General features: G+C 35.2%; 2 protein-coding genes and 1 pseudogene across 2 annotated transcripts; all 3 read left to right on the top strand.

Moving 5' to 3' along the window:
* Positions 1 to 4847: 4847 nt before the first annotated feature.
* LOC132804387 (uncharacterized) lies at positions 4848 to 6315 on the top strand. The gene is made up of 2 exons (XM_060818677.1): positions 4848 to 5080; positions 5286 to 6315. Exons 1-2 carry the CDS (start codon positions 4848 to 4850, stop codon positions 6313 to 6315), a joined length of 1263 nt encoding a protein of 420 aa, XP_060674660.1.
* Positions 6316 to 19061: 12746 nt separating this feature from the next.
* LOC132804386 (uncharacterized) lies at positions 19062 to 19853 on the top strand. Its single transcript, XM_060818676.1, has 2 exons — positions 19062 to 19335; positions 19417 to 19853. The coding sequence occupies exons 1-2, from the start codon at positions 19062 to 19064 to the stop codon at positions 19851 to 19853; spliced, it is 711 nt and encodes a 236-aa protein (XP_060674659.1).
* A 523-nt stretch (positions 19854 to 20376) lies between these two features.
* On the top strand, positions 20377 to 23395 carry LOC132804385 (UPF0481 protein At3g47200-like; annotated as a pseudogene).

The following is a 23395-nucleotide window of genomic DNA, read 5'->3' as shown; positions in this document are numbered from 1 at the left end:
ACTATGGTCACTGATTTATTCCTGGAGATAATTTACTAAAGATCATAAATTAATTAGAGCACTTGATTGCAAGTAACTCATGGCAGTCTTTCATTCGTATCATTTTTTTTTCTCTTTTTTCAACTTTTACTGGCACCAAGTTCAAAGTAAAGTTTTGATGAGAAAAATCTAAACTTGGATAAATGATTTTTTTACACAAAAGTAAGGAAGGTGGAAAAGAGTGTAACCAAGTTCCCCAGTGGGTGTTGCACGAAAGGCACTACTCTCGTTCATTTCGCTTTGTGGCATCTTTAACTCTCTTGTTGAACTTACTGATTGAGCATGCTACTTTTCTAATGTGTTTGCAAATTACTAGGTTTTCAGTCAATCAAGAAATGAGTTTGGCCTACCAAAGCTGGGTCTTAACTCCACAGCCTGCTACCAGAAACAGTGTGTGTTTTTTTTTTTTTTTTTTTTTTTTTGTTTAAATGATGACACTTGTTGTAAAGAGTGTATCGGTAAAGAGAGATGAAATGGTAATTATATAGGCAAGAATTTATGTACAAGGGATTATTTTTTGAATTTATTTATTTTTTAATGCAGCCTAATTATTTGACCAAATATAGGCGTCATGATAAGAAAAATTAGTTTGATTTATTATTATTATTTTTTGATTTTGTTATCTCTTTAGCTACTGTTTTCTCATACCGCATTACCGCTACTGTCATCGAGTTTGGAAGGGATAAATATGTAAAATACAAACCATCACACAATCTTGTGTAAGTTTGTTGTTGGGTTTGGGACTTGGAAGTTCACCAAATATATAACGAGTGCACACAGCTATTGTCGTCATTGTTAGATACTGCTTATTTTATTTCTAGGTCAATTCTAGAAGCCAAACCATTTTACCCAAAATAAAAAATAAAAATAAAAACAAAAAATAAAAAATCAGTAAAAGTCTGTCTTGGAAAGTTGGTTTTATAAATATAACTTATATAATCATTTTAAAATTAATCTGCGTACTTTTAGATATATATATATATATACACTATATATATTTATATAGTGTAGATAATACTTATCTATTGGGATAAATTGACCTAAACAGAACCCACATAATACTTCAACGGTTGTTTAATTGGTTATTTCTATGGATCTACTTTTTATTACTAGGTTTTTAGTTTTAAATTTTTTATTTATTTTTTTTTAAATTAAAAATCAACATGTTTAATCAAGCGGGCTGATTAAAAATTTCTTAAATAAAAAAAAAATTATAGGCTGACTTTTACATTCATATTAGCATGTCTTTAAGGATAAACAAAGATATGTTTCTAAGAAGATCCATTGTAAGCATTTTATAAGGGATTTATAAAGAAGAATTTCTATTTAGCTCGTCAATGCACATCATTCAAACAATGATACATTATTTAAATATTTTTTGATTATTTTAAAAATAAAAAACCAAATAAAAAAAATATGTTATAAAATATTGAAATAATTGCATTTTAATATCTTTAATTTCGGAGTTTTATAATTTAGACTCTCTATTTTTAAAATCCACCATAAATAAATTTCTACTACTCTCCGAGTATGGATTAAGTGTCATGTAGTGCCAAAATGATATTTTACTTCTGGATCATTATTCATGTGCCTTTTAGTACATGAGTGGTGGAATAGTTGGCAATAGCATGAGTGATTGGACTGGCCCTTAGGCCTAATAGTATGAGTGATTGGATTGGCCTTTAGGCCTTATCCTTTTGGAGTTACACATCGATGAGCAAAGTTGTGGCACCTGAAAGGCTCTATCCACAACTTCTCTCATCTCATGATTTGTGGTAGCAAGGAATCGCCCAGCTTTTATCCAACTATATTATTGGTCAGTTGAATGACTTTTTTTGTCATCATTTTGTTTCCTTTGTATTTTTGGTCCAATTTCAAATTGTGTGCATATATGGCTTGCAATGTACTTGATTTATGATATCATATCTGACGTTCTCTGCTTGTAAGTGCATTTTTTTGAGTTTTGATAATCTTTTATATGCTGGTGCACTATCATTCATTATAATTTCAATTAAAAGAAAAATGATATTGTCCTGCCTATATAATTTAGGTTATAATGGATCATCTCTTTAGAGTCTATACAACAAGAACACACGAGATGTTTATTAGGAGTACAAATGAAGAAAGTACGTACTTTGAGGAGGCTAAATTCTCCTCCAAGTACGATGCTCAACATCAACTCAAGACATTATAATTAAGCTTTATTTTATTAGTTATACATTTCTGTGTGCATGTCTCTGTATTTGTAGTTTAAATATGTAAATTCGTTACAAACAGTTTATCACTGCTTACATTAGACTTGTCCGGAATCTGGTTTAAGCTGGACCAGAATTCATGGTTGTACTGAATTGGCTTATAGTCTTTAACGATTCATAGAGACTTACTGTGAAGTCCCACATCGGTTGGAAAAGGGAACGAAGCATGGCTTATAAGCATGTGGATACCTTTCTCTTGTGAGACCTTCCCATGAGGGAACGTAAAACCGTGCAGGCTAGGTCCAAAGTGGACAATATCGTGATTGGGCCTGGAAGCCTGTGCCAGTGGGACTGGTAGGTAGGGGTTGGAAGAGGATTCTCCCTAACCATTGCAAGACCTTTTAAAACCTTGAGGGCTGGGTTGTACGATGATTCCCCATGCCCAAAGAGGATAATATCGCATACGGGTGGTCTGAACTGTTACAGATGGTATAGAGCCGGATCCGGATCGGTGTACCAGCGAGGATGCTAGGCCCCAAGAGGGGAAGATTGTGAAGTCCCACATCGGTTGGAAAATGGAACGAAGCATGGCTTATAAGCGTGTGGATACCTTTCCCTTGCGAGGCCTTCCCATGTAGGTAGGGGTTGGAAGAGGATTCCCCGTAACCATTGCGAGGCCTTTTAAAACCTTAAGGGCTGAGTTATAAGAGGATTCCCCAGGCCCAAAGAGGACAATATCGCATGCGGGTGGTTTGGGCTGTCATACTTGCTTCTGTTCGTAGGTTCAAAGTTGCTAAATTGCTTCATTCTTGTACTGTGGTAACTATTCTATTCTTGGAGATAGTTCATAGATTGACTATTGAGTATAGAACATGGAAGTTATGCGAATAGATAGAGAGAAAAGGGGCCGGGGTTGAAGTTAAATGAAAAGCACTTGAAATTTGAAAAGTGTAAAAAAGTTAAAAAAATAAAATAAAAAAGAGAAAGAAAAAGGGATGCTAAGTACGAGGAGTATAGATATTTTTTGTTGGTGAATCTAAATACGAGCAATATGTGTGTATAAATGAAGTGTATATATATATATATATATTGTTAGAAAAAAATATAAATAAAATAAAAGTTCACCTTCCATCAGTTTAAGCTTTTGGAATAAATAGTATTTCAACATGGTATCAGAGCCATAGATCCAAGAGATCCTGAGTTCAAAACTCAACAACTCCACCCAAAATATAAAAAAACAAATGTAAGAATTCAGAAAGAAGCCCAAAAAGGACAGATCTACATTTGAGGAGAAATATTAGAGAAAAATATAAAAAAAAAATGAAAGTCCTTCTATCAGCTTAAGCTTCTGGAATAAGTGGTATTTCAATATATATACTGCCTCCACTTTTTTCTTTTTTTTGTTTTTGGGTAATTTGCATTGCCTATTGATATGAAGCTGTATTGATATGAAGCTAGAGGTGAAAGTAGAGGCAGTGTAAATTTCCCAAAAAATAAAAAGGGAAAAAAAGTGGTGGCAGTATATATATTGAAATACCATTTATTCCAAAAGCTGGAGGTGAAAGTAGAGGCAATGTAAATTATCCAAAAAAAAAAAAAGGAAAAAAAAATGGAGACAGTGTAGATTCAATGGCGACCTATCTCTTTTTTTTCTTTTTTTTCTTTTTTTTTTTTGTGTTTTCTGTTTGTGATGAGAGCTTAGTTCTCAACCATTTGAGGTATATAAAAAGTAATATTATTTCGAGTAACTGTTATGAGTATTCTTATAGAGAGAAATAAAAGAGGTGGACATGGAGCTTCAATGGCGGCCAGTATCTAAGAGTCTCTGCTGTTTCTTTTTTTCTTTTTCTTTTTTTAATGGAACAAAATAAAAGTAACTTTAATTGCAAATGTGTAGTCCATTAGGAAAAAAAAAATTGCATATTTGTGGGCTTTAGTAGTCATATGAAAGTCATGTGACATTGGTTTTAGTGGTCATATGAAAATCATATGTTATAAAATAATATGTCATTAATTTTGGTCATTAAATTAAACAGATTGGAAATGAATAGCTATGATTAAAAGTTAAGCATAGACAAGGACCAAAAGAAACAAACCGATATCCAAATGTTAATTCCTGTATTGCACAGATATCAATTTTTCTTTTAACATTTAAAAAAAAAGAAAAAAAAGAAAAGATGGCAATTTTCTTTTTTATTTTACATTTTATATGGATTGCAATTATTTCTAGGGTGAGTTGAACCCATAACTAATAAATCTCAAAGATGTGGAGTACTACTTACTTTTCATTTTTTTTTTATGTATTTTAGAAAAAATATATATATACTCCACTATTTGGTCCCAATAATTATGCTAAACCCAAGTGGTTTAAGAATTGGTGAGAGAGCTTGATTAAAAAAAATAAAAAAATTAGGAAGGTAAGCCATTTGTAAAACCATATGTGATCCATCAATACTTTATTAGTTTTTTACTGAAGAGAAATGACCGAAAACATATTGCATTTCAAATTAATAGTTGTTAAATAATCCAGTGCTAGCTAAGTACATGTGCATATAGCCAAATTGTTTACTCTGTTTATTTTCTCATTGATCTGGATGTCATAAGGGAAAGAGAATGGGATCACCATCACACCATTCTGTTTCAAAGGAGGAGTTGCCTGACCAGCCGGTCATCATCGACATGCCAAAGGACTTGGAACCTGACCCGAACAATACATGTTGGATCTTCAGGGTTCCGGAGAAGCTCCGCAATGTAAAGGAAGCAACTTACACTCTTCACCTAGTTTGCATTGGCCCTCTTCACCATGGCAATCCAAAGTTGAATGCAATGGAGCATCAAAAATTCAAGTATGATCAACAATTCTAGAATCGGGACTTATGGAAACATATAGAGGAGGGAAAAAGGATCGAATTCATGGACAAAGTACTACCACGCATCCAGAGTAGCTATGCAATGACCTTTTGACTTCGATCCTGCTGCTCCTAATAATCGACTCGACTTCATCCGCATGTTTCTAAGAGATGCGTGCTTCATCTTTGAGCTCTTCTTTAGAAACTATGAAAACCGTTCAGACGATTACATACTGAGAACACCATGGCAGAAGACAGGTATAAAACTGGACTTGATAATGCTTAATCAGCTCCCATATTTTGTTTTCAATGAACTATTTGACTTCATGTACCCAGAGGATGAAAACGGGACAGAGAGCAAAAATAATCATCAGCTATCAGGGCTAACAGGGGAAAGTAAATGCAGCGATTGCTTTAAGAACATTTCCTGTGAATTCTTCCTTGATTATCACAGGTTTGGCAAACCTCTTGCCGAGAGAACATACATGCAAATGACACAATCCACGAATAAAATCCGCTTTGCTGATCTCGTCAAGAATGAAAAAGATGGTGAAATTAAGATCCCATTCAAGGGAATCAAATATTTCACTGATTTGGTTAGAAAGTTTATGCTTCCGGGTGATCAGTATCCAGAGAAGGATGATGCTATTTTCTGTCTCTGTACTGCAACACAACTGAGTAGGGCAGGGGTTAAGTTTGTGAGATGCAAAGAGAATAGAGTTATAGCTGACACTAATAAAAAAACAGAGCCTTATCCCATGTTTAAGGGTGTATATCGGAATTATTTGAAATTGGAAATTCCTGAACTGAAGATAAAAGGCAACACCGAATGCATCATGAGAAATGTCATGGCTTTGGAACAGTTTGCTTATCCGGATGAGCCTTTTATCTGCAATTATGTTTTCCTGCTGGGTCAACTCATCAGCACCGCCGAAGATGTGGAATTTATGATCGACAAGAAAATTGCTCACAACTGGCTTGGCAGCAACGAGGAAGTGGTTCGCATGGTTAACAAACTGCGTGACCAAATTGTGGTATCACGTTACTTCTACGCTGGTCTTTGCCAAATACCTAACCAGTATTATGACAATCCCTGGAACTTTTTCAAGGCAACCCTCATGAGGGTTTACTTCAAGGATCTTTTCACCATTTGTTCCACAATTATTGGAATTGTTTTCCTTGTATTCTCCTTCTTCTCTACCTATTCAACCATCAAGAGTCTCTTCTTTTAAGTTTCATATCAAGGATTGACGTAAGTACGGACATTAAATAATCCCCCATGGATGAAAATGTAAATGTAAATTAAATTAATTAGCTAGGTAAAAGATAGACTGTGGTTCCTTAATTAGTTTACTGTTCTAGTTATGACTGTTTCTGCTTCAACCCAAAATAAATAGATAACTAAAGCTCTTTATCAAAAAAATAGATAACTAAAGCTGCAATAATAATGATAATAATAATTACAACACTAGAGTTTTCTAATTTCTCAAGTTGATATAAGATGTTGTTCAAAAAAAAAAAAAAAAAAAAAGAAGTTAATATAGTATATGAACCTTAACACACCTTATATTAACTTTTGTTTTTTTTTCCCCCCTCCATTTGACGGGGCCACGTATTAAGTATACATATAAACATGCAGTAGCACATTTTTTTTTTTTTTTCAAGATGAAGAGAGGAGACTCGCATGTGAAATTGAAAATAATTAAATCAAAAAAAAAATTCATTGTTACTATCAAAGAGAGGAGACTCAATGAATTTTTTTTTTTTTTTTTTTTGGGGACACATGGTAATATAGATCTGAAACCATATGTTAAAATAAGCTTTTACTAAAAAAAAAAAAGGAAATAATTAAAAAGAAAAGAAAAACTTACAGGAAGTGGCCAAAAATAAATTTATATAATTTGATAAAAATAAAAATTAAGTTTCTTTTCAACATGAAGTTTCCAATCTTAAGGTCATGAAAGTGATTATCCGATGGTAATGAGATTGGAAAAATCCCATATTTAGATAAATGAAACATCTTCTTTCATATCGAATTGGCATTTTAAAGAACCTAATTTTTTGATGAAAGAAAAGAAATCTAATTTCAAGCAACATAGTTTGATTAATAGCAAATATTGTCAATACTCCTCATGCGTGGTGTAGTTAGCCATGTTTACATACTAATGAAGCAGATTAGATTCGTCTTCAGGGAAGCCAATACCTTACCCAAAGAGGCCTGATCTCAAAGTGCCCTAATAAAACTGAGCTTGGACTTCTACAAAAACAAAACTGGGCTTGTACCTTTCAAAACCTGGGCTTGGACTTCTACAAAACAAAATGGGCTTGGACTGTCATTTTATATAGGATTTTTTCGAAAAATAACCACTTTACAACTTCATTTTAGAAAAATAGCAAAAAAAATTTTTTTTTTTAAAAATAACCACCTTTTAATACATCAAGACCAAAATACCCTTTTGTACTTTTTTATTGGGTCTATTTTCTCTACCGAAATTGTTTTAGTTTGTTGTTTTTGGTTTTTTTTTTTCCTCCATTCCTTTTTCCTTTCGAAACAGAACTAGGGCATAAAAACAAAGCTTTCCCTTTCCCTTTAGAAACACACCAGCAGCGCCATTTTCACTTCAAGCAAAAAACACACCAGCAGCGCCATTGTCCTCCCATTCGCCGGTGTCATAGAAGAACCAGTTTATTGAGACAGTGAGCTCACTCTTTGATTTTTTTAATTTTTTTTTTAATTTGTTCCGACAGTTCTCCTTCTGTTTGGTGGCTCAGAAAGCTCAGGAAACTTATGCAAGTGAGAAAATAAACCGAAACATTATGATATCTTTTTTCTTTTGTTTAGTAAAATTATAATCTCAGTTCTACCAAAGCCAAATTAGTGAATTCTTTGCACCTTCAGGATGTTTTTCTCATCATCCAAACAGAGTATTAGGTTTGTCTTTGTTCAATTTTGTTTTAATTTTTAGCTTTCAAATTTGGTGACTAGCTTGCTTAAAATTTGAAAGGTGATTCGTAAGATTTTTTATTCATATATTACGAGAAAAAAACTTATTTATTATTTTTTTTGGAAATTTCTTCAAAAATCAATGCTCCAGATGAATGTGACAGTGAGTCAGTGACACTGTTATGGATAACCTTAACCTGAGATATTATGAAATTTTGGTTATTGGCTGGATTTGGGCTTTTAGAAATGTTTTTCAACTTTTCAATCTACAAATTAAGAAGTCAGTCTCTGTATAAGTGCTAGTGGTGATATATTCTCGGATGTCTGATTTATGTTAATCTTAATACCAATTCCCATCCAGCTTGGTTTCGAATGACATACATTGCAAAAAGCGTTAGGTAGGTTGAACTTTTAGATTCCATATTCAAATCAATCTCTCTTTTATTTGTGTGCAGTGGAATACATGCAAGCATTCTTGAGATGCACATTTGTTTTGCAAACAAAAGCAGAAAGTTAAAAGAGTTATCTTTCATTTTTTGCCTGTTTGGTCTTGTTTGAATAATCCTGGGTTATTACTGAATGAAGATCGTGGTAGTTGATAATTGGTAGTTATATATAGTTTGGCAAACCGACGAAGAAACATAGAAAGAAGAATAATATAACGAAAAAGCAGTATCTTTATTTTGTGTACTTGAGATTGACATCTGCAATAGTATATTGATATTTCTAAGTTTGTCAGATAAAAGAGTTAATTTAGAAAGTTTATACATCTAGTTTCAATATTTATTTGCTTAAACAATTGCTAAAATAACCTGAACTTCTAATAAAATAGGGGCTGTGAAAAGAATCCGGAAGCCAAAACCTTGGAAGCATCCTCAGCCAATAACAAAAAGCCAGCTATTGCAGATGCGTGATGAGTTCTGGGACACTGCTCCTCACTATGGTGGCAGTAAAGGTAGTATTCCTCAGATTCTAAGATCCGTAATGTGTGAAAAGTCTTTGCAGTTCATTGAAGATTAGCTTACATGTTAAATGTTATTGACCTAGTATGCTACTTATAATACAAGAGTGTTTTCATGTTTGTGAAGATCATATAACTAAACAAATCGAGTTGAAGAAATAGTCTTGAGTGTTGGTCAATTAGATAGCATGCCTAACCATTCAAAAGGATGAGTAGACATAGAAGGATGTTTCCCAAGACGAATAGCTGTCCACTATACTTTTAGTCTGCATATGCTGATCTGAAATGGTAATAGCCACAGGATATAATATCTTATTTTCCAACCATAAAGACTAGATTTTATATGGACAGTGGCTTTAAGCTTGGATATCCTCATACAAGGTTTCACTTTCCTGGTCAGGAAGGGAACTAGAGGGAAAGGTGGAGTAATTTTGGTTCAAGTTGAATAGGTGCATTGGAGAATGCTAAAAAACATGGGGTTGAGGTGCGGAGAAATTGGAGAATGGCTTATGGCTTTTGTAGTTTGCTACAGGAAGTTGACATTTTGAGGTCATGACACAGTAATAATCTGCCATCTGTTTTAAGTCTTAATTTGTTACTACCATGAAAAGAGGTAATCAGATTGCTTGGCATCTTGCAGGGTATAAAAACTGATAGAAATTCTTAGGCTATGTACTCAGTTCTTTATTGTGAAGCCCTAATTATAACAATATTTGTTTTCATGGACATTGTGATGCCATGAGAGGGAGCCTTCAGTCTCAACCACCCCAAATCAGTTTATCAAGTAATTTTTTATTCCAATGGTTAACTATGGAAGTCTGCGTTTCTATTTGGTTACAGGACATTGCCCGCTAAAATTATAGTGAATGCATTATAAATCAACTGCTCTAGCAGTAACCATACTTTTACAGCCAAACTTATTGAGCATTTCAGAAGTTTTAGCTGACATGAGAATGTAGTTCTAAAGGATAGAACCAAGTGTCACTAAATGGTTAATTTGAATCATAGGATTTATCACAAATTGAAATCGCATACCACATCTCATGTAATGATGGGCTAATATCTTTGCTGATATGGAGTGTTTTGACTTGAGTGAATTGATTAGGCAACCAGAACAGAGATTTTAAATGGAGTGTTAGTTGTTTTTCTTGGTTTTCATGTTGAGATCTGGCTTATGACTGGTTTAGACATACCTAATTGTATGGATTATATTTGTTTAAAAGGGTTTATGCTTCTTGTGGTTTTTTTCTGTTGGTGGAAAATTTCCAAATTTCTCATATGCTCTTGTTCATATGCACATCTTACACATATAATATACTAAATTTGATTGCTGCATGGTTACTAGTATTGATTTTCTATTTCTTTCAGCATTGGAGGAGCAACTGATGGACTGAGCAAAAAATTGAAGCACAAAATTTGCAATCGTGGAGTTACAAGTGCAAGCTGATAAAATTACACATACACTCACAGAGACAGATAAAGAGAGAGAGAGAGATATAAATAGATAGAGAAGCATTGGTGGTGGTTTGTCCCCCATTAATGTAAGTTGCTTCTCTGTACAACATAGAAAATATTTTGCAAACTAATTTCGCTTTAATGTAACGAACTTATCTGAAAACCTTTAGTTATGCTGTATTGAATGAGTTTTACAATTTTGAAGGCCAACCCAAATAAAGAAGTTTGAGGATAGCTGTTTTGGCCACTTTTTGAAGGCCAATGAGATACAATTTAGTGGCCACATCGTCAATAGCATGCTGTATAGGCAGTGTGTTTGCGACGACAAGGACTCTATGGTATTCAATTTTGGAAGGCGTGGTGCTAGATTTACACAGAGAGACTTCACCATAATTACAGGTCTACGGTTTGGTTACGAACCCAATAGGCAAGTTAACGTCTCTACTCGTATTAGTGACACGTATTTTGGCGGAAAGCGAAAGGTCACTAACTCGGAGATAACCGAAGCTTTCATGACTGCACAGTGTCAAGATAATGATGAAGCCGACGATGATAGATTGAAGTTGGCTTTATTATATTTCCTAGAGACGGTTCTTCTAAGCAAAGAAAGCATGGCCACCGCACCTCATAATCACTTGGAGATGGTGGACGATTTAGAGTACTTCAATAACTATCCATGGGGTACTTTATCGTATACTACCACCATTAGATCGTTGAAGAGTGCTTTTGAGCATAGAGAGTCCATGGCTTTAAACAAGTCAAAGAGTTATAGTCTTTGTGGATTTCCTTTGGCTTTCATGGTAAGTTTGTTACACTATTATTTAAAATTTGTTACACTTGTATTTATGGTGTGTATTTCTTTACTTATTCATTACTAATTAATTGTTTGACAGATTTGGGGTTTTGAGACAATTCATTCGTTGGGTCAAGCATTCAGAAAGAAGTTGCCGGACATGGCATTCCCTCGAATTCTTAATTGGCATTTTTCACAAGTGCCAAGATTTGAGAAGGCCACTGAACTCTTCAATCATCGTGATGTAAGTATATGAGTTCTTCCACTTATATGTACAAATATATATATATATATATACATTCCAACATAGTAATATTATTTATACACTTTTGTAGTATTTGTATGAATATTAGTATTACTTACTAATCACTTGATCATAATCCCTTTTGTCTTTTGCAGTATCCCGTTCATGGCTTAATGAATGTGACTGAAGTTGAGCATGCATATATCGGCAACTTGGCATGGGATGTACGTCATGACAGTACTCCATACAATGTTGCACCTGCTGTTCGAGACAAACCACCACAGGCAAGTCATGATGAAAAAGATGAAGGTATTCCACTTACAAGAAGTGGAATAAGTAAGAAACGGAAAGAGGCGTCTGTGGAAATTATGGGAAAAGGAGGGAGGCGGCGAATGGGACATAAGCTGACAGACCAGCCTTCTTCATCGACTGCAGGAGTTGCTACTCATGTTCATGTTGAACCATCGACTCCATCCCAACCTCCAACGACTCCATCCCATGATGAGGTTTGAATAAATTGTATGAATGTTTATCTTTTTTCATTATTGCAAGTATTAATAATTATTATTTCTTTTAGGTACCTTTGAGAGAGAGATTAACAATCCTTGAAGGCGAAGTGGCTAGTGTACAGCAAGACATTAAGGATTTACGAATCGCCATGCTTAGAGAGTTTGCAAGTTTGGACACCAAGCTTGATAAGTTAACGAAGCACCAAGGAGTGGGAGTTAGTGCTGACGGGTTGGGAGATGGGATGGACGTTGAAGGGGATGAAAATAAAGAAGAGTATGGTCCCGATGCGACCCCCGTTGATAGACAGTCACAGCCATATGTTGTAGACGATACAGGACCAAGTGTTACGATTATCGAGAAAGTGTCTCCATCAAAGTTTCCTGCCGGGAGACATGCAAGAAAGGTAGCAGCTGCTAAGCAAAACATAGATATTGGGAGGAGGGATAGGAAGGTGGCAGCAGCTATTACAACTCCTTATAGTGTCGGAGGCTTGCGAAAAAAACTACAGTGCACTTTACCCGGTGCATCTTCTACTTTGAAGTTCGACCCATACAAACCAGTACCCACACGACTTGTAAAACATCTTGACAAATTTATGAAGTCTGGTTGGGTAGCAAAGGTTGATATGGACATTTTGACTGCGGGTAAAGACTTTTTCCAGTTGCTTATAAACAGTGAGAAGTGGCTGAATCACGATGTAAGTATTTTTCGATCAAGATTTTTATTTTATAATTTGATAAATTCCATAAATAGTTGTTCAACTGCATGGATGTAATTTAAAATTAACTCGTCTTTCAATGTAGCATATGGAAGTCCTGCCTTACCTATTTCGTGTACGTGCCAATCAATTTCCTGATATTTTTTATCCTAGTTTTGAAGTGCTAGATGGAGGATTTTGGGTAAGTAACGGCCAGGTGTCCTATATGTGGCTATTGTGATTTTGGATAACTAATAAATTATTTTGTTGTAGGTATACATTGAGCAATGTCATGGAAAGTTCATCGACAATCCATCTAAGTTCCAATTCTCATACGCAATGCAAGAATATGTGCTGGGGATTCGAATGAAGGAGTCCAAGCCATGGAAATACGTAAATCATGTCAAATATACATGTCCAAATTGTGTAATGTTAACTATTCATTTATTCATGTGCCTTCCTTTATTTATTGTGCTAACTGAAATTCTATAATGTATTGACAGTTGTTGATTCCACTAAACAAGCGCAACATACATTGGGTGGTAGGGCACGTGGACTTGAAAGAGCGTCGCATGACTGTATATGATTCAGATAAGGCTGGTAACCAATACAAGGGACAAATTTATTTCCAGAAATTATGCATAATGTTACCATATTTACTGCGGTCTACATCCTTTTATGAGCAGCGGCCGGATCTTGTAGACTCTGTTGACGAGTTTACATGTGAATTGGCACAAAATACCCCTCAGCAAAGTAACGGGTAAAACCCCTTAATACTTACATGTTTGTTGAATAAATATTAACTATTGAATATGGTTCTAATAATACTAATATATGTTATAATAATTGTTTGTTTTTGTAGTGGTGATTGTGGCATATTTACACTCAAGACCATCGAATTTTTACATGCTAGATTACCATTGACATTCACACAAGATGACATGGAGTTCTTTAGGAAGAAGTATGCATATGAGGCTTACAACAAAGAACTTAGCATATGAGCTGCGTGGTGATGCTTTTTTCTTTCCTTTTGTCATGTTTATAGATGCATATTGTTTATTATATTTGACTTTTAATTGTAAATATGATGGTGGCTTATAATGTTCATTTAACAAAGATAACAATGTGGTATTGAAGTAAGGATAAGTAATTGACCTGATAGGAAATGTGCCATGTTTATCTATTAGAATTCCGTTATGCACAAACGCCTTAAGAGCTCAATTGCAAATTTTAAAAAATTTTCCGCTTGTCGGAAATATTTCCTATAGGCGGAAAAATTTTCCTATTGGAGGAAAAATGGAGGAAAAACATTCCTCCAGTCGGAAATCCCATATGAAGAAAAATTGAAGCCTCTGGATAAATTTCCGCCAGGTGGAAAAATTTTCCTCCAAGCGGAAATTGTTGAATAATTTTTACTCCTATTAGAAACTAATTTCCTCCACTTGGAAAATCAATTTCTAATAGATTATATAAGTTAATATTAGGGTAAAAAAAATTGGGAGTGGAGACAAATATTATATAAGATGAAGATGGAATTAACAAAAAATGTAGTGACATTTAAAATCAATAACCATTTTAAATAAAAGAAAAATTGATATATGTTTGTTTTTATTTTCAAAATCATTTGGACATTTCATAAAATGATATGTAAACTAAAGATTGAAAATCAATTCCAGAAAGCCTCTTTTCATTTAGGATTAAATTCAAAAAAAAAAAAAAAAGATTGCTAATAAATCTTCCACCGTGGAGTAGAAAATATTATATCCAATATATGAAATAATTATCAAAACATATTAAACCATAACACTAAATTAAAACTTTCTAATTCGAAGCATAAGACAATGGATTCGTACATCTCTGCCTATAATGTCCAACACCACCGCATCGGCTACATCTACGTCCAATAACATCTTCACCTTCGGATGGTATGCGTTGCATCCTCGGTCTACCAGCTCGCCTACGTGTCCATCTTGGTGGAAGAACAATGCGACTTGCCACATCATCCGGGACATGCCACTGTTTTTCATCTAATAAAAGATAAATGGACTCAGCATAAACTGCACGATATGCATCCGCGGTGTATTAATGAGAACACATGCCATAAGGAGCAATTTTTTGGTCTCTGCAAGCGGCAATACAATGATCACAAGGATATTGATCAAGATCGAAGACTTTGCATGAGCATGTTTTTGATTGGAGATTAACTGTACCCCTCAAACTCCCACCTTCCACAAGAAATTCATGCATATTAATGGCTTTCACACGTAGTCCGATGGACTCCAAATTTCGTAGTTTGAGTTGCTCTTCCATATGGTCAGTCACAGGCTTTATCAATTTTGCACCTGCAGTACGTCGCTCATAAAACCACCTTTGCAGTAAATCCCGTATGTGCTCTATTAATGCTACTATTGGCATCTCTCTAGCATCTAGCAGAATGCCATTCAAGCTTTCTGCAATATTGGTGGTCATTATAGTGTACCTTCTACATGGACAAAGAGAACGTGCCCACCTTGTAGGGTCACATGATCGAATGTACTGGGCAGCCCTACTGTTTTTTGCCTCAATTTGCCCCATATAAAACTCAAAATCTACAACCAAATATGCACTAGCTGCGAGCATGAAACATTGTATTATTGATTCATCTTTCGCATGTCCATTTGCTTTAATATTTCTGCTTATATGGTACGTGCACAACGCATGGTATGCATTGGGAAAAACTTTGCGTAATGCCCTTTCAATAGCGGGGTGTCTATCACTCACAAACACCAAATCTGGAAAATCTCCGATGGCATCCTTCAGGTTTTAGAAAAACCATGTATATGCTTGCTCGTTCTCTCCATCTCCAATGCCGAAAGCCAAAGGATATATTTGCTTATTACCATCCATGCCCGATGCAATATACATGTACCCTTTGTATTTCCCTTTCAATGTAGTTGCATCAACAGCCAACACGGGTCTTATGTGGGATTTAAATCCCCTAATGCTTGCTCCAATCGCCATAAAGAAATATACAAAATTGTTATTATCGTCTGTTTTGATACGTGTAACAGTCCCAGGGTTCTTCGACACTAACTCATAACAGTAGGCAGGTAACTTAGCAAAATTCTCCTCTGGAGATCCCCTAACACTGTTAAGTGCATACTCTTTACCTCTCCATGCTTTGTTGTAGCTTATATTCACCCCATATTTCTGCAAAAAATCATGTTGAATTTCTTTGGGTTTGTAAACACGTGCAATACCTTCATATTTAGATTTGATACATTGCCCGATAACCCGGCTACTGGCTTGCTTGTGTTCTCGATGCACGATATCTAACGAGTAACTGTGTACATTATCAAAAATTATCACAACAAATATTTCTCCATTTTTAAATGTGGTTGCATGTAGTCGCCATTTACAAGTATTTTCCAAGCATACAACCTCATACCGTTGTGTAGTTGACCGTGTCACCTTGAACTCCTTATTTTCTCGCATGCAATAGATACTCAGTTTATTCTGTAGGTCACGTTTGTTGCGAAATAATTGTCCAACTACTATGCTCTCACAGCCAGTGAACTTTGACGAAAATATGGCCATAGAACCACTTCTGTTGCTCGATGATATGTGGTCACTTGTAGCACGATGAACCCTAACATCATCAACTCCTTCATTGTTCATTTCAGGATGCATATCATTATCATTGTCCGGCAACTCATGATCAAAATCTACATCATTATGATCAACATCATCCCCTGCTGCATTGTGATACTCATCATGATCAATATGATGCAACTACTCATACTCCTCGTCGTTAGGAAACCGTACAGCATAGTCACCTCCAACATCAACTCCTTCTTGGATGTTCAATGATGTCCAGGCCCCACGAACATCAACTTGATCTCTAAACTGAGTTTCTTGAACCATAATTTCCTGAGATGTAGCCTGAATAGGTTCAGTACCGAAAGCTTGTGGTAGACGAGCGCCAATTGGAGGACAAGAAAAAGAATGAAGATTACTCCCACTATCCAAAGCAAATGCTGTTTGATGAACATTTCTACATACATGTTCAACTTTCGAAATCACCTCAACATACAATGGAGGCCGCATCATTGTCATCCCTCCATTCCTCACTTCTTGAAGAAAGCATTTCACATCCCTATCACATCGTATTTCTGTAGGATCCAACTTTTCTGCACATCGTCCATATATCCATTTTAGCTTTAGCAAATATTCATTTCGATCTATCTCAATAGAATTGAAAATCTCATCCTCTAACTCTGATTTTGTGCATCTCTTGCCGACGGAAACCATTACAATTTTACCATTTCGATATTCCCAATCACCACTATCATTTTGTACCAATGTTCCATTGTATAAAACCGCAATTACAATGTCATCATCTTCCATTTTACTACAAAATTAAATGAATAACGTTAAACTAAATCAATAAATATATAAAATTTTGAATAATACTAAACAAACATATTAACTGTATTAAAAAAGTTGATTCTGTTTTTTTTTTTGGGCCAAATATAGCTTTTTCCTACTGGTGGAAAATTGACGGAAAACTGGCAGAAAAATGGCGTAAAATTGGCGGAAAACTAGCGAAAAATTGGCAAAAAATTGGCGGAAAACTGGCGGAAAACTGGCGGAAAATTGGCGGAAATTTTGCGAAAACTGACAAACTGGAGGAAATTGGCAGAAGTTCATCTTTTTCGCCAAATTTCCTCCGTTTTTACTCTTTTTCGCGAATTTTCAATTTTACACAAAATTTCTCCCATTTTCAAACCATATGCCACCTAAGTATCTTTAAAATCACATATAACATCTCATAAATTAATTTCTTGCATACCCATATCAAATAAAAAGCTTAAAAAACCCTAAACTAATAAAACTTACAAGAAAAAAGAGAAAGAGAAAAAACAAAAAAAAACACATATTTCCTTACTTTCATCTAATAAGAAAAAAGATAAAATTTTTACCTGATTTTAGTTTGAGATATGAGAAAATACAAAAAAATGAGAGTGAGAGGCGATGAGATGCAAAGAGTGACCTTAGAGAAACCCCACGAACGGCTGTGTAGAAACCCCACGAACGGCTGTGTAGAAACCCCACGAACGGCTGTGTAGAGGAAGAAAGGAGAGGGTAAAAAAAAAACCTTTTGCGTAATTTTCAATTTTATCAAGGGTATTTTTGTCTCAAGGTGGCTAGCTTTTAAAAAAAAATTTTTTTTTTCTATTTTTCTAAAATGGAGTTGTAAGGTGGCTATTTATCGAAAAAAACCCTTTTTATAATATACATATATATATATATATATATATATAATAGTTTGACCAAATAGTTTAGCCTGATTGATAGACGACAATGGGATAAGCACTGCCTTAAATTTTTTTTTGGATAATAATAAAGTGTTAAAACTTATTATCAGCTTTCTTTCTAAAACCATGAAATTGAAAACAATAGACTCATTTTTTTTCAGAAAGTGTTCATTTTTTTATCACCACCATTGAACCCAGAACTAATTCCAAATAATCATTACCCCAAAAAAAAAATTATTTTAAAATATGAGGGATTTTAAAATTCCATATTTATAAAATACTTACTAATTCATCAGCCTTACCGGATGAAGACAAATTGGAAAAGAACATATTTTTACATAAAATTAATTTTATGTATATGTGGCCAATATTAAGTTGAAACTTAGATCATAATTTTACCTAAACCACTAGCTAATTGCGTCCTTACAATCAACCATATATTAAGAAAATGCAACCTTCTTAAATGACCTCTATTCTTTGTAGCTCGGTTTGTTTCTCTGTTGACTACCCCATCACAGTCGATTTGCAGCATCAAAGAGTAGCCAATTTTTATTCATCGGTTTGTCTGTTAACTTTCTGCCATAATTAAATTTTCTTTTCTTTTCCAATTCAAGAATTTTGTTGCTTTCATCCATAGGTTGATATGCTAATTTGATTTCCTTCCCTTTGTTACTAGTTTTAATGTTTCAATATGGTTGAATGAAAAACGGTTTCAAAAGACCATTTATATTCCAAGCATTTAAGCTTCTTGGACACTTTCTTTGTTTCTTTCCCTTTTTTTTTTGATTTTTTTATTTCACAAGAAACTTATATCTGTATATATATGGTTCATTATTTAAGCTTCAATAATTAAGATCTATGTGATTCTAAGAGATGCTTGCTTCATCTTTGAGCTCTTCTTGAGAAACTATGAAATCTCAAAGTACGATAAAGATTATATATTGAAAACTCCATGGCTAAGGAAAGCTGTAGAGCTGGACTTGATAATGCTGGAAAATCAGCTCCCTTTTTTTGTTTTCACTGAACTTTTTCGACTTCATCCTCCTAAAAAAGCCACAAAATAGTAAAGAATTGGACATGAATAATAGCCCTCCTTATCCATCCCAACTCCGCGAGGAAAGTGAAAGGCACAATTTATTTCTAAAGATAACTTGTGCTTTCTTCATTGATTATTATAGCCATGGAAAGCTTCTGGATGAGGAAATGCAACACTTCAAGAGAATCAAACATTTCACCGATTTGGTCAGACAATTCCTGTGTCCAAACAGAGGGTATCCCATTCATGCTGGCAATATGAGCTGTCTCTACACTGCAAAGCAACTGGATGGTTCAGGGGTGAACTTCGTGCCGCGTAAGGATCAACGCTTAGCCGACATAAATATATAACAGAGTACACATAAATGTATGCCTTGGAAATCTTTGAAACTGGAAGTCCCCGAATTCAAGGTAGAAGACGATACTAAATGCGTCATGAGAAACATTATGGCGTTGGAGCAGTGTGTTTATCCATTCGTGACTTATATCTGCAATTATGTTTCTTTTTTGGATCAACTAATCAACACAACTGAAGATGTAGAATTGCTGGTTGAGAAGAAAGTGGTTCATAACTTGCTTGGTAGCAACGTTGCAGTAGCAGATTTGATTAACAAGCTTTGCGACCAGATTGTCGAAACAAGTTTCTGCTATGGTGGTATATGCCAAGTGCTTAATGAGCATTATTATAATTTTTGGAACGTTACCAAGGCAACTCTTAAGAGCGTTTACTTCAAGGATCTTTGGACAAGTAGTTCTAGTATTGTTGCACTTTTTGTACTTTTGTTCTCAGTTGTTTCAGTCATTGCAAGCATCAAGGATATGTCTTCGAATTAACTAACAATTGCCAATTTAAAATTTTGTAATTTATTCACTGCATTTTCTTTTTCTCGTGAACCAAACGGAGTAGGATAAATGAAGTAACCTTTTTTTTTTTTTTGGTCCTATCAATAAATAATAACATTGATACGCTTGGCAAAAATTTCTACTACTCCCCGAGTATCAATAAGGGCCATATAGTGCCAAAATGGTATTAATAATTCTAGGTGATTCATATGCTATTAATTCATGGGTGGTGGAATAGCTGGCAATAGTATGAATTATTGGTCTGACCCTTATCCTTTTGGAGTTCAGATATAAGGCTCTACCAACCACTTCCCTCATCTCACAGTGGTTGCAAGGACTTACCAGATTTATCCAACAATATCTGTCAGTCGAATCACTTGTCTTTCCTGATTTGATTTCCTTTCTATTTTTGGTCCTATTTTATTGGAATTGTGTGCATGACTTTCAAGTACTTTGATTTTGATTTCATGTTATCAATTAATTCTAACACTTTAATGTGGTACTAAAAGAAAAATATGGAGAAAGAGGAGCCTTGCAATATAGAGAGAGATGAGAATAACGCACTACTTTAGCACAAAGAGGAGATTGCAGCATGTAGTATTAAACAAGTAATTATGATTGGATCCTTGCAATTGGTGAGAAAACTAACCGAACAGAAAAAGTTAAGCTAGAGACTCAGAAAGTCATATATTTTGAAAACCAATCTCACATTTTCCTGAACAGATTAATTTGGTGTTTTTTTTTTTTTTTCTCTATGTCCTAATAAGGGAGGGGATCAATATAGTAACATGGGAGAAAAGGAGGCCTACCTTGATGAGTCAGTCATAATCGACTTTCCAGTGGAATTAGAACCTGACCTGAGTACAACACGTTGGATCCACAAGGTTCCCAGGAAGCTACGCCAGGTGAATGAAGCAGCTTACACTCCCCAGCTGGTTTCCACTGGGCCTTTTCACCATGCTAAACCAAACTTGAAGGCCATGGAACATCATAAAACCAAGTATCAGCAGGAATTCTGGAAAAGGGATTTCTCCAAACACATTGGAGAGAATGATATTGAAGATTTCATGAGACAAGAAGATCGCCGACAACGCATCTGGGATAGTTATGCAGGAACATTTGAGCTGAGGAACAATCCAGACCTGTTCTTCAGCGTGATTCTACGAGATGCCCTGTTCATCTTTGAGCTGTTTTTGAGGGACTTTGAAAATCAGCTTGGAAATAAGAAGCCTGATGAAGTGAAGGATTATATATTGAGAACACCGTGGCTGAGGAATGTTATAGAGTTGGACTTAATATTACTGGAAAATCAGCTTCCCTTTTTTTATTTTCACAGAACTGTTTGACTTCATCCTGCAAACACAGCCAGATAATCAAATGGATATGGATTTTCCTTTTTATCTATCAAAACATGGTCACCCAGGGGCACTGGCAGGATCAGGTTAGAACTCAATAGAATCCAGGGCACTTAATGGCCTCACACTCAATTATTTATTTTATTTGGTTTAAAAATTCAGGTGTTCATTTTTATTTTTTTTTCTTCAGTTAGTATCTAATTAAGATGCCATATATCCTGTTTCTTCCGCATTGATCAGATGGAAAGAAAATCCCACTATTCCTTTCCACATTTTGCCATTGAATTTGTCAATAATTATTACTGCACTGGAAGAGCTTTCTGCGAGGAAACGCTGGAAAAAGTTTATCACTTTCAGCAATGCTTCAATGCAGGTGGTTTGCTAAGCATAGCGGAAACTAGACCACAATTCATCACTGACGATACAATCTGGGCCACCGAAACTAATTTCTTCAAGAATATCAAACATTTTACTGATATGGTCAGAAAGTTTCTGTGTCCAACTGATCTGATGGTTCTGCTGTCTCAACCTGTTCAACCAAATCAACCACCCTGCTCTTCTTGTTATTGTCAAACAAATACATATGCCAATTATAATGGCATGGAAGACCCATCTGTTCGTTATACCACCTGTTTTTACAGTGCTAAGCAACTGGATAAAGCAGGGGTGAGCTTTGTGCCCTGTAAAAATCAATATTTAACTAACATAGTGGTTAAAAAGTTCAAGTACAATTTTTTTCCTTGGAAATCTTTGGAATTGGTTGTCTGTTGGGGGAGAAAATAAATCAATTCTCTTATATTAATAATTTTAAAAAAACAAATACATAAACACACTATAAAATACTCATATATGCAGCAGGACCCACACACATGATAACCTTTTAGACACCAACACATAAACACCTAACATTATTTACTAACTATAACATGAGAGCTCTCTCTCTCTCTCTTTCTCTCTCTAGGAGCCTACTCTACTCAATTGAGTAGCTCTTTCACTCACACCAACCGAGAGCCTCCTTGGAGCTCACTTGTGTAGCTCACCAAGCAGGGAAGCCAAAGCTTCCTTTTATACTTGACAAAGTCGGTTGTTTTGGCCTATTCAAAGCTTCTAGACTTCTCCACTATGTCCTTGCTCTCATCCTCAATTTTAGATTTTTTTTTTCACAAATTCCAATGTTCGACTTCCAACCAGGTATATCAAATATACTAGTTAATTCTAGAATCTTCTAGGTTAATATTGATCCTTCAATTCTCCCCCTCAATATTGACTTCTCATTCTTTCTTTTCTTCTTGAGTGCTGAAAAATTATCACATTCTTCATTTGGTGTCTTGGCATCTCCAGTAGGCTTCGAAATTATCTCCTCGATGGTAATCTTAATTACCAACATGCCTTACTAGCTTTGATCTTCCACTTCATCAAAGCAGCGACATTCACCAGCGACATAATCTTGTCACCTCCAACGATCTCCCAGAAATTCTATCCCTGCAACGGCCACATATATTCTAATCTATGCTATTGAGCTTCCACGTACCTTCTATCTTATGAAGGTCATTCATCGGGGTTTGGTGGTCCGCTCACGCACCAAACAAGCTTGGTCCCAAACAGCAAGCTCCACAATCCCAGATTGTGCACGATCATACGAAGCTCCACAATCCCAAATTCCAATGCTCGACTTCCAACCAAGTATATCAAATATACTAGTTAATTCTAGAATCTTCTAGGTCAATATTGATCCTTCATTGTCCTTGAGTTCAAGATAGAAGATAATACAGAGTGCCTTATGAGAAATGTCATGGCTTTGGAGCAGTGTGTTTATCCATTTCAGTCTTATATCTGTGATCACATTTCGCTGCTGGATCATCTCATTAACACTGCTGAAGATGTGGAATTGCTGGTGGAGAAGAGAATTGTTGACAATTTGCTTGGCAGCAACGATGCAGTGACAGATTTGGTTAACAAACTTTGCGACCAAATTGTGGAATCGGGTTTGTGCTATGGAACAATCTGCAAACAACTTAACAAGCACCATGACAATTTTTGGAACGTCACCAAGAAATCCTTAAGCGGGTTTACTTCAAGGATCTTTGGACTAGCAGTTCTGGTGTAGTTGCGTTTTTTGTGCTTTTATTCTCAGTTGTTTCTGTCATTGTAAGCATCAAAGATATGACCACATGGTAA

The sequence above is a fragment of the Ziziphus jujuba genome, chromosome 7 (genome assembly GCF_031755915.1).
Source record: "Ziziphus jujuba cultivar Dongzao chromosome 7, ASM3175591v1".
Classification (NCBI taxonomy): Eukaryota; Viridiplantae; Streptophyta; class Magnoliopsida; order Rosales; family Rhamnaceae; genus Ziziphus; species Ziziphus jujuba.
The sequence above is the reverse complement of the archived record's forward strand: the minus strand, read 5'-3'. Positions and strand labels throughout refer to the sequence as shown.